The 11,640-nt window shown below is 46.5% G+C and overlaps 3 protein-coding genes across 3 annotated transcripts in view; all 3 read left to right on the top strand.

Annotated features, from left to right (window-relative positions):
- LOC134066183 (uncharacterized) overlaps positions 1–2,559 on the top strand; it is a 3,020-nt gene extending 461 nt beyond the window's left edge. The window contains exons 2-8 of the mRNA XM_062521428.1: positions 1–234; positions 559–639; positions 775–879; positions 991–1,027; positions 1,134–1,180; positions 1,405–1,517; positions 1,831–2,559. The exon at positions 1–234 is cut by the window's left edge and continues 102 nt beyond it. Coding sequence (XP_062377412.1) covers positions 1–234; positions 559–639; positions 775–879; positions 991–1,027; positions 1,134–1,180; positions 1,405–1,517; positions 1,831–1,980 — 767 coding nt within the window. The 3' untranslated portion in view covers positions 1,981–2,559. The remainder of the gene's footprint in view (positions 235–558; positions 640–774; positions 880–990; positions 1,028–1,133; positions 1,181–1,404; positions 1,518–1,830) is intronic.
- A 165-nt stretch (positions 2,560–2,724) lies between these two features.
- On the top strand, positions 2,725–4,624 carry LOC134066408 (sperm surface protein Sp17-like). The gene is made up of 4 exons (XM_062521743.1): positions 2,725–2,865; positions 3,249–3,451; positions 3,819–3,889; positions 4,385–4,624. The coding sequence occupies exons 2-4, from the start codon at positions 3,298–3,300 to the stop codon at positions 4,430–4,432; spliced, it is 273 nt and encodes a 90-aa protein (XP_062377727.1). The 5' UTR covers positions 2,725–2,865; positions 3,249–3,297; the 3' UTR covers positions 4,433–4,624.
- A 987-nt stretch (positions 4,625–5,611) lies between these two features.
- On the top strand, positions 5,612–8,580 carry LOC134066556 (protein starmaker-like). Its single transcript, XM_062521921.1, has 2 exons — positions 5,612–7,828; positions 8,560–8,580. The coding sequence occupies exons 1-2, from the start codon at positions 5,612–5,614 to the stop codon at positions 8,578–8,580; spliced, it is 2,238 nt and encodes a 745-aa protein (XP_062377905.1).
- Positions 8,581–11,640: the final 3,060 nt, after the last annotated feature.

The following is an 11,640-nucleotide window of genomic DNA, read 5'->3' as shown; positions in this document are numbered from 1 at the left end:
TTCGGGGGCAGTGGAGCCAGGAGGGTAAGAACCTGGGGTGTGCAGGCTGCCATTGGACAGAAAAGCCGGTCATTAAGTCCGGCGACCTTTGCACGCTCCCACTGTACACGGAGGAGGTGACCCGGAATGATTCCCATCACACCTACACCTGTGAAAGCATCCAAATTGACCAGCCGCGCCTCCCTCGCCGGACCGAACAGCAGGTGTCACTCAAGATCAGCACATCTCCGAAAGGTAGGAGATCACAGCACTTTTGCTTGATAACACATGACAGTGTTTTAATTGTCACATGATTGTCACAAAAGATGAGAGAAATTAATTTGAGTGGGTCAAGTGGCTCTAGGATCCACCTTTTTCACAATCACTGGCTGCAATATAATGGAGCTAAATGTTCAATCATATTTGTGACAAAAATGCAGTACCTGTGGTGGGTGTGAATGTGTTCACTGGCTGGTGTTTATGTGGTGCATTATGGTGCAAGTAATGAGTATGTGTTGTTCACTGACACTGTCTAGTGTTCATTGTTTCAATCTCACTAATCCATTGTTTATCTTCCAGCCACCTCCTCCCCTTCAGTCTCTTCCATGGCACTAACTTCCAGTGATGGTGCAGGTGATGATGTGGATGACAATTCATCAGGTACAGAATAATGGAGAGAGAGAGAGAGATAAAGAGAGAGAGAGAGAGAGAGAGAGAGAGAGAGAGGATGGTCTGTAGTAAAAATAAAAGACAATGTATTCATGTTGACTAATTTGATAAATTATCTTCTGACAGATGTGTTTCAACTGGTCAAGGTGCTGGCAGTTGTAGTAGCCTTCGTCATCATGGTTCTACTGATTTCATATCTGTGTTTTCTGAGACGGAAAAGAGGATGTGTTGGTAGGTCGTGACTCGTTTTACCGTTGAACTATTCCTTTTAACACTGCTGTGACTGTCTCGTCTGAATGTGGGTGAAAGTCTTTTCTGATCGTTTTTATCTTTGGTTTCCAGCTGGTTCAGAGAAGATTCCTGCTGCTAGACATGACAGGTGAGATATGACAAAAACAGATCAAAACAGCAGCAGAAGGTAGCCTACTGTAAAGAAGGATTGAGCTCTGAATGTGAAAATAACGTGTCTTGTTGGCTCTCTCCAGACCAGGCTCTGATAAGGAGTATGCATCTGTGACGTTCACCAACACTGGTGAGTGCTGCATGTCAGCTCGCTTCTCTCATAATGTCCTGCACCAGTCACACTGATACAGCAGACTAAGGCTAGGCTAAACCCAGTCACACTGATACAGCAGACTAAGGCCAGGCTAAACCCAGTCACACTGATACAGCAGACTAAGGCCAGGCTAAACCCAGTCACACTGATACAGCAGACTAAGGCCAGGCTGGGTTTTGGTGCAGGACATTACTCTTCAGACTGCCAGAGTGACCATGAGGTACCGTACGCCGACATCGTGATTTCCGTGCGGGGTGTGAGCACCCCAGAGCTGCGGGGCCTGCCAGGGGGCGCCCAAGGGAACCTGAGAGCGGTGAGCAGCATCACAACAACACACTCTGCTCTCCATCGGAAACTGCTACCCAAGAAATAACAGTGTGTGTGTGTGTGTGTGTGTGTGTGTGTGTACTGTATATTTGTGTGTGTGTGTGTGTGTGTGTGTGTGTTTCTCTGTGTGTGTGTGTGTGTTTGCGTGTATCTGTGTGTGTGTGTGTGTGTGTGTGTGTGTGTGTGTGTGTGTGTGTGTGTGTGTGTGTGTGTGTGTGTGTGTGTGTGTGTGTGTGTGTGTGTGTGTGTCTGTGTGTGTGTGTCTGTGTGTGTGTGTGTGTGTGTGTTTTGTGCTGCAGAAGTGGAGGGAAGACTCAGGGCCCGCCCCCTTACAGCATGCCTTCCGTTCCGCTGACCGTCTGCACGTCCAACCCAGAGAAGTGTCCAGGAAGCTGAGCAGCACCTCCGAGTACGCCGTCATCACCTACTCTACTGACGTTTTGCACTGACCTCGTCCATGCCATCATCACCTAGCTAGCCTACTCAACTGACGCTCTGCACTGACATCCACACAATCATCACCTAGCCTACTCAACTGACGGTCTGCACTGACATCCACACAATCATCACCTGCTCTGCACTGATGTCAACACTGTCATCATCTACTCTACCGACGTCCTTCAGTCAGTGACGTCCACACTGTCCCAGCCGTAGGCTACTGTACACAGTCATCACCTTCTCCACCGACGCCCTTTGATCACTGATATCCAGGCTGTCATCAACAGTTATACAATGCTCTGCACTGTTAAAGTTGTTTAAGTTGTGATGAAATGGGGTAGGATGAAACTGCACTGATATTCAGTCAGCCGAGCAAATACCATCCCATCATCCTAGCTGTCCAACTTAACTATCTGTCCTTTTTTGGTGTAAAACTAAAGTGGTGTGTAAAGTGTAAAAATGAGATGTGTGCATCTGTATAAAGCTGCACAATTATGCCATACTTTAGCCTGTATTCCTACAAAGCATGTTTATTTAAAACATAGGCCTATGTTATTCTGTAAAAGTATGATTTACTGTAAAATCATGAAAATAAACTTAATTTACTTATGAATGTTTAGGTGCAAAAAAAGTAAATAAAATAAAGTATATTTCTATTTTCAATTAAATACTAAACGCGTGAGTTGTTCTCCATTCAACAAGAGACATGCTTTTTGTCCTTCGTGCAGTTCCGTAGCTAAGTTGCTATGCAACGGCTGAACACACACGCGTCTACCTTGACAGCTCGGAAACATTGCTAATCTCTAAACAGCGATAAACTACCTTTTGTAGCATTAGACTGTCTACGAGAACCATTTAAAGTCTATACAACCAACACAGTCGTTGAAGGATAAGAGGTAGGCTACGTCCTAGTTATTCTACAGTGTTTGTTGTATTCTTGCCCGCAGAAAAGTTTGTAGGTTATGTCGTTGCCATGGAGATTTCCCCTTATTCTAGGATAACATGAAGTTAGCTAGTGTGCCTGTTAGCTTGACAGTAGCCTATTTGTTTTTTAACCAATTACCTTGTTTCAACCCTGGTATGTCTGTTGAAACGTCAACCGATAGTGTCTGACAAAAACGGACAGTGATAGCCTCTCTACAGTGCACACTTGAAAACACCGCCGTGACCCGAGACCCGAGTAGCTTCTACGTCAGTTATCACATGGGTGCAAGCTAAAAGTTAGCCAGATGTGCTCAGTCAACCCAGCCTTTCTTCTAATCGACCAAAAACTTTTCAGCGTTGTAGCCTACCTCAAACACTTCGCCGGGAGGGAGTCAGCGGCGGAGATGTCTGTGCCTTTCTCATACACGTACCTCCGAGTGCCCCAAGGGTTCGGGGCACTCCTGGAGGGTCTGGCAAGAGAGGTGCTGAGAGATCAGCCTGATGATATCCCCGCCTACGCGGCCAGTTACTTCAGACGTCTCCTCAAGACTAGAGATGGTAACAAATGGGAGCAACAACAAAATCATTCCTTTGCTTCAGATTTCATACAAATGCAAAGGAATAGCAACTCACTCTCTTTTAGAAATGTTAGAATAATATTACACGCAGTGTAACAAGACATTATTGAATAAAGATGTCAGCTAAAAAGTATATTTGTTTGAAAGCATAAATCGCACAAACTTATTCTTATTATTTTTTAAATTAGTTTGTCAACATTCACTCATTCTGTGTGTGTGTGTGTGTGTGTGTGTGTGTGTGTGTGTGTGTGTGTGTGTGTGTGTGTGTGTGTGTGTGTGTATGTGTGTGTGTGTGTGTGTGTGTTTGTGTGTGTGTGCGCGCGCACGTGCCCATGTTGACTGTGCAGAGATGAGGGAGGACCCAGTATCATGGGCAGCCAAAGTGGAGGACAGGTTTAACAACAGGTACTCCCTTAAGGTGAGTCTCAGACAGTAGGCAGAGCAAGCAGGTGGGCAAGCCTGCTCAGGTTAGGGTTCTAGCTCTTAGCTGACACTTTGTTTTATTGTGTCAAAAGCAACTCAAAATAGCATTACATTATCATTATAAATTATAAAGTCAGATAGCCCACATCAAAATAACACTGATAATAGTAGGCTAATGGACTGAATCGTTTAACAGAATAATAGCCATAGCAAATGCTTATAAGAATATACAATCCATGACTCTAAGGAGAATTAATTCATTTGATACTAAGTAAAGGGATGAGTCTTGAAATGCCTTCTGAAAACCTTAAGGGCAGATGAGCCTGACGACATTAGAGCCAGGCTGCCTGGTCTCCTGCAGTATGATCACACTCAGGCTTTGGGGAGAGTGTATTGTTTTGGTCATGTTTGGAACTAATGGTATGCTGTTAGCATTTTAAAGTAGGCCTATTATTGCAGTGCTGATATTTTCTCTGTCATCTCGCAACAGGCCCCTGTGAAGCAGGATCCCACAGCTGTCAGGACCCAGTTGGAGTGAGTGCCATTCTGTCTCACACTAAACCTTCCTGCTGAGAGAGAGAGCGAGGGAGAGAGAGAGAGAGAGAGAGAGAGAGAGAGAGAATTGCAGCTATTCTGAAAGTAGTTAGAGAAGCAGCAGAGAGGAACAACCCAGCAGTCATTACCATCATATCAGACTACCACATTAACATTAGTAAACACTCACATTTAATTTACAGCACATAGTAATAATAATAAAATGTATTTATATAGACTGCTTTCATGCCTCTGCATGGTATGTGTGTGACTTTCTGTTCTCTTCAGGTCTGATTTCATAGTCATGATATGTCTTAGAGCAGATAATGGTTGCAGAAAATTAATGTTCGATGACAGAGGAATGGATGATGTTATAGAATGACAGTGCAGCTAACAAACAAAAAACAGGGCTGTAAAGATGGCTGTGCTACCCTGTACCTGTGGCTGTTCTGTAACAGAGCTTGATCACAGGAGCAAGCTGAGCTGGCATGTCCATCCAGACACAATGGGCTTCCTCAGAGCCGTCCGCTGGGACAGAGTTGGACGATATTTGACAAGGAATTTAATTAAGGCCACACTGTCACCATTCCCTGCCACGTCGCCTCCAGGGAATGAAGCTTGAATTACAGTGATATTCTTCAGAGTGTTTCTGGGCATTTTCAATGAGCTCATGAGTCGTCTTGGTGTCACTCAAGTGTGGCTAGTCTGATACTCGGCTTCTTGCACTCGACGTTAGGGCGAGTGAAAAAGCTGTGCTCGTCTTGTCAAAACATGAGCAGAGCAAAGTAAGAGCACTATGTTGTTAGAGAGCAGAGCAAGTTATAGCCTATGGTTACAGCGCATGGACAATGCATCAACAACAGGTACATTATACCTAATGTCATCGGCTCTGTGTCTGCAGTTCTGTGATTTCACCCTGCCCATAGGAGGATAAGAAAAGATTATTAATGCCTGCTGAGATGAAAGTTACAGCTAAACTTAATGCATGAATGTGTGTGGTGGTGTTTTCTGTTTAAAGGGCCGTTCATACCAGGAATAGTAGCTACAAAGATAATTATAACAGCAAAAGCATCCTAAATGATCAACAACAATGCTCAAACAATTGAGACATTATTTTTAGCATCTTTTTTTCTATTTAGAAATATTTTTGCTCAAACCACGAGCATCCTGTATGTTCTCTAACATGCTGATTTTTAGGGACAAGCTGGAAGCTCCTGATCCTGTAGAAGCCAGAGAGCCTGGAGACAGCAGAGACCAGCCAGCAGAGACCGGATCCCCTGAGATCCCTGAGCCAGGGGAAGAGGTGGACCAGAACAGCACGCCTCAGGGGGCCCATGTCAGTATACCTCAGGAGAAGGAAGGGACTCCGGACAATACTCCTCAGGGGACCAGGAAGGAGGAAGGGGCCCAGGAGAGCGTGACTCAGGGACCGGTTCAGGACAGCACACCTCAGGAACCGGGTCAGGACAACATGCTTCAGGGTCCGGGAGCGGCTGAGTCCGAGCTGCTGTCAGAGGACCTGAGTGGGGGTGAGGAGGTCGCTGATGTGGACGTCAGTTCAGAGGAGCTGAGGAGAGGAGAGCGAGGGCAACAGGGGCCAGCAGAAGGAGGAGACTCAGAGGAGGTGGCAGGAGATAGAGGCATTGAGGAGGATGTGGAGGAGGAGGAGGAGACCAGTGTGCACACAGATGTTGATATCTGCAGGTCTGAGTTGGAGCCATCCTCAGAGGCCTCCATTGGCGGAATCGCAAATGTTGACGTGTGCGCAGAGGAGGTAGGAGGCCTGCAAACTAACCAGGACCCTGTGTCTCTGGGAAGCGAAGACAAATACAGCTCCATAGAAGCTTCCGGTAGCCAGCTGGAGGAGAAGCAACTGGAAACAAACCTCATCGTCGACTCCTCAGAACAGAGCCAGATGCTGCTGGAGACGCAGCCTACAGGAGATGGAGACAACGCTGGCAGTGAGGTCACACCAGAGGATCATGGGAGTGAGGTCAGACCTGAGAAACAGACATGTGTGGAGAGTCAGCATGATGAGCACCAGCAAGCCTCGGATGCCTCAGTCACACTGACCAAGCAAGCTGAGGCAGAGGCAGAGGCCGCAGACAGTGGTGAGGCATCTGATGGAGAACCCAGCCGTGAGGAGGGTGATGGGGACAGACTTGCACGGGGAGCAGGGGGGCTTGGCGAGGCATCTTATGTGGAATCTTCCCAAGAGGATGGTGGTGGGGACAGACTGGCACCGGGAAAACAGGGAGGTGTTGGGAGTGGGCATGATGAGCCTGGGCATGTAGAGGGCACCAGAGAGGAGGGCAAAGGGGCAGGAGCAGGGGCAGGGGCAGGGGCAGACTCAGACTCGGATGTGGAGGAGACAGATACAGATGAACCTGGTGCTCCTCAGGACGTGGGTGGAAGCACATCTGCAGAGGGAAGGGAAGGAAGCATTCCCATGACGCAAGCTGAAGACTCGCATGAAGGTGAACTCAGAGGTGACGGTAAGATGGAGGCAGAGGATGTGAGGAAGCCTGCAGATGATGATGATGATGGGGATGATGATGATAATGATGGGACAGAAACAGGTAAAGATGCCCCGACTTCGACCTTACAGGATGTGTCTGAGATCGAGTCCACTATACAGGAGAGGAGTGATGACGAGTCTGATGTGACGGCAGCCGTAGATCCGCAAGGTGACCGTGCAATAATCTCAGATCAGAGAGAGGAGTCTTCCGACACACTCACCAGGTCAGAGGTCAAAGGTCATGGTGACTCTGATGCAGTGTCAGGGGTCAGTGATGATGAGCAGGCAGAGCAGAGCCACACTCAGGAGTCCCCTCTGGAGAAACGGCAGAGGAACCCGGAGGGATCTGATTCGGATTCTGACTCTGACAGCAGCAAGTCTGAGGAAGAGAATCCAGAGGTTTCGCACCCAAACCAGCAGGACGTCACCCACCCAGACCAGCAGGACGTCACCCACCCAGACCAGCAGGACGTCACCCACCCAGAACAGCAGGACGTGTCCGAGGAAGCCAGAGAGGAGGAGTGTGAGCAGGAGGCCTGTGATGAGGAGCCGGGTGGAGATGGTGATGAGGAGGAGCAGGAGCCTCAGCAGGAGCAGAGCGTCCAGAGAGGGGGCAGTGAGGAGGGCATGGGGTCAGGCGCAGGGCACTCGGACAGTGACAACAGAGATCCCTCCGGAGCTGTTGGAGAGTCCACGCTGTCTCTCTCTGGCCTTTCACCACATCAAACCCAATCCAGAATGGATCCTGCGTCAGCTGAGGGGTGCTTAGATCAGACAGCTGAGGACATGAAGGCTTCTGATGCAGAACAAGACCAGAGCCCACACGCCCAGTCAGGAGACAGCCAAGATGACGCACAGGGGGACAACAAAGGTGACCCCAAGGTAATGTTTCCTCATGTTGATTGAATGACAATGACAGCATTTCTTAAAACACTTAGATTAAATGGTAAATGGACTGCATTTATATAGCACTTTTATCGGCTTCTGCAAGCACCCAAAGCACTTTATATGTCATGCCTCTCATTCACTCATTCACACACCGATGGCTGAGGCTGTCATGGAAGGCGCCAACCTGCTTATCGGGAGCACTGGGGTTAGGTGTCTTGGTCAAGGACACTTCGACAGGGTCAGGAGGAGTTGGGCTCAAACCAGCAACCTTCCAGTTACTGGACGACGACTCTACCTCCTGAGCCACTGCCGCCCATATTAAAAGGTCATGGCCAAGGTGAACTTTATTACGGTGCCTTATGATTGCCCATGCATGCCCATGCAGGGAGAGGGAAATAGGTGGACGCACTTGTCGTGCTTCACATAACATCACTTCATGGAGGTTTGACATACTGTAGTAAATCAGACCAATCCTACCAATCCTACCAATCCTATGTTCAGAAAGGCCCAAATTAGGATACATACATTGTGTAAGATATTACTGGTTAGATCATATCTGAATGTAAATATCCCTCACAGTTGACCAGACGTAAAAAAAAAAAGCACATTTACTTGTCAGAAGTATTGACAACCAAATGGTATCAATCCGAACATGTGTTGAGAAAGAGCAGTGAGTCAGATAGTGAAACACTGTGGAAGAGCTGTGCTCTTGTTTCCTTAAAAAGGAGATCAAGGACGAGTCGTGATCATCAGCTGGGGTCGGCTGGCCAACCTCTCCTCTGCCTCTGAGGGACACTGAGTGAATGCCTGCCCAAAATAGTTTGCTTTCTCCACAACTTAGTGTGCCGGTGTCAGATGCATTTTGGATATTTAGTTTTGGAAGAAATATTCTCTAGTGTGTCTGAATGGTTATCCTCAGTCTTGCTATGTCCTGGTGTGGCCTATCGTCTAGCTATAGCCCACACATTTTCTGTTTATAATTGAGATTACTGCGGATTACGATGATGAGAACCTAGGTCAACAGACACAGTATATATCAAGGAGTGTAAAATTGCTCCGCAAAATATTCTAGATTATATTTTGGTGTCAGTCATTTACAGTTTGTGTTGAATATTATTCTTTATTCATAATATCTATCATTAGTTATTATGATTTTGTATCGGAAACAGAGATAATGAGATGCTTCTGTCAGAGAAGTTGAAGTGAAGGTTTACTATATCCCTAACTTACATAACAATGTAGAGGTTTATTTTCTCTTCTCTTATGTTCTCTTTTGAAAGTATGAAGATACGTCTGTGTTGCCAAATACAAATATCAGTGTAGAATAGCAACGATCACATGCTTGTGTCAATTGCTTGTTTTGTAAAATTCTTTCATATGCAACACTTCTCAGCACGTTTACTTTCCCAATTCCCAGGGAGAAGTTAGATAACCATAGCATAATCGCAGGTGTATTTCGAGAAAGATCATATTTCATAACTCAGGGGAAAATTGGCAAAAACATACTGCTTGCTACAAAAAAAAATGTCACATTTTGCAGTGGCACCAAAATGTCATGAAGAATGTTCTATATGAAATATTTGTGGCAAGGGAGGTAGGAGGAAGACGGATTTGTAAGAGCGTTTCCATGGAAACATATGCTTGTGCTCGATCCCTCCTGTTCTTGCTGTGGTGCGAGACGACCGGGGATTAAGAGACACGTGGTCGCTGGGATTAATGCCTTCACCTCTGCAATGAGAAGTCCCTCTTTAGCCCCCACCGTTATGACACAGGAGTCCCTAGCCATCCTTGGTTCAGCCTTAGATAGATAGTTGGAGTCTTTAATGTCACCAGGGGATAAATACTGAGCAGCAGTAGGCAACTGAGTGGAAAGCCATGCATGCATTTTGGATGCTGACAGCGGTGCGAAACATGATGACACTTGAAAGAGAAACAGCCATCATCCCAGAATCGCACCAGAATTGTGCCAGCTCAGAGGGAGAGCTTTGTCGAGTCAGAGGCAGAGCTGTGTGTGTGTTGGGGGGGGGGGGGGTTGTGCCAGTTCAGGAGGAGAGCTGTGTCAGGTCAGGAGCAGAGCTGTGTCCAGGATCGTGCCAGTTCAGGATCAGCCGTGTGGGTTCTGTGTGTAGGTGTGGTGCAGATAGGCTACACTGGAGACTGAGAACTGGAGGAGGCCTGTGGTGGTTTAAAGGGGGATGAGAAGCTGTAATGGTTTAATAGAGTATAGTGAAGCCTCCCAGGCCTGGATAATGTTCATCTGCTTACTCACTCTCTTCATTAACATCCCACAATTTACAAAATATTTTTTTCTAATTGTGATCAAGCTCCTCCCTTTCAACCCCTGCTCACTTATATGAGAGAGTCTCTCTCTCTCTCTCTCTCTCTCTCTCTCTCCTGCAATGTAGGTCATTTTAATGTGACCTATATCAAATGTCTTGTCCAATGACTTTATCCACTTCGGGAGAATCAGGGGAATTTGCTGCTATTCTGAGGCACCTTATTCACGGCCTTCATCAATCTCTGGCTGTGCTGTAAAGTCACCTCCGCTTTGAGATTCCGCTGAGCTGAATGAAAAAAAAAACGCCTCAATAGCAGCAGACGAAGAGCAGGGAGCTGGACTGCGAGTCTTTGTTAATCGTGGTTTTGACACCGTCATTGGTTAGTATTTTTTAGATGCAAAATACATTAATGAAATCAAATTCAGCTCAAAAGTGCGTCGGCCCATCAGGAAAATGCCAGTATGCCAGGTGGTCTGTGAAGGCACGCATAGGCTACTCATGCTGTGAGCGAGACAAGTTCTATTCATATTTAACATCACAGAGGAAGCCAGATTTGTTTATTATATTATTCACACTGCATTATTAATTTAGCTGGCGCTTGTGTCCAAAGCGAGTAACAATATTCAGGCTTATTTGTTGGAACCACCCAATTCGCTGAGTGCGCTGGCACAAAGCAGCATATTAGTCTTCAGCTCTCCAATATAACGCCTGAATATCTGATTAGTTTCCAGGCATGATGCATCAGGTGTGATGGGCTTCATATGCTGTTGTTTTTGTTCTTAAGAAGTGATGAATCAGTGCTCTGGGCTGGAACGAGAAAAGTCAGAAGCATGCGGGCGTTATCCAGATTGATTTGTGCTGTAGCGCGTCCCTGTACGCGGCGCCTCGCCTGCCCGTATAGTCTCCGTGTGGAGGCGGCGCGCCTCAGCGCTGTCTCTGTCTGATGAACGGCGCTCCTGGATCATCTTGTTGTTTGATGTATTGTAATAATAACCACAGCACCATGAGAGCTGTTTGCCTTTTGTCATGTTATTTTGTTAATTTGATCAGCCGTTTGTTGGAATGCTTGGGAGATAAAGCTGCGTTTGGCTATTAGCCTCGTTTAACAATTGTGTAGCTCCTTTCTTTTAGTTATTACTTGATGTCAGATGTTCTCTTGTGTCTTTTTTTATTGTGTTGGCTAATTTATGGTGGTAATTGAGTTTGTTGACAAATAATCAACCAGTTAGGCTACTCATTGCCTAAATGCGCGCACAGAATCAAGACCGTAGACAGCTTTCCATCACTTTAAATCACACGTTGCCATTCCATTTACTGTAGTTTAGTTGGTGGCTGGAATCGAACTGGGCAATGACAATAATTAGTTGTTAACATGGAAAGCATCCATGTTGATCCACAAATACAATCAGGTCATCCTTCTCTCTCTTTCTCTCTCTCTCTTTCGCCCTCTCTCTCTCTCTTTCTCTCGCTCACTCACTCGTTCTCTCTCTCTCCTTCTCATGCGCGCTGCAGTCGCGCTAGTTTGCA

Source organism: Sardina pilchardus, chromosome 19, assembly GCF_963854185.1.
Source record: "Sardina pilchardus chromosome 19, fSarPil1.1, whole genome shotgun sequence".
NCBI lineage: Eukaryota > Metazoa > Chordata > Actinopteri > Clupeiformes > Clupeidae > Sardina > Sardina pilchardus.
This window is presented reverse-complemented; position numbering and strand designations above follow the sequence as displayed.

Bases quoted from the DNA above. Each gene is read 5' to 3' on its own strand.
- LOC134066556 (XM_062521921.1), top strand. From the start codon at position 5,612: ATGCTGATTTTTAGGGACAAGCTGGAAGCTCCTGATCCTGTAGAAGCC. The intron at 7,829-8,559 runs GTAATGTTTCCT...TTCCTTAAAAAG, and splicing joins ACAACAAAGGTGACCCCAAG to GAGATCAAGGACGAGTCGTG.
- LOC134066408 (XM_062521743.1), top strand. From the start codon at position 3,298: ATGTCTGTGCCTTTCTCATACACGTACCTCCGAGTGCCCCAAGGGTTC. The intron at 3,452-3,818 runs GTAACAAATGGG...TTGACTGTGCAG, and splicing joins TCTCCTCAAGACTAGAGATG to AGATGAGGGAGGACCCAGTA. The intron at 3,890-4,384 runs GTGAGTCTCAGA...ATCTCGCAACAG, and splicing joins ACAACAGGTACTCCCTTAAG to GCCCCTGTGAAGCAGGATCC.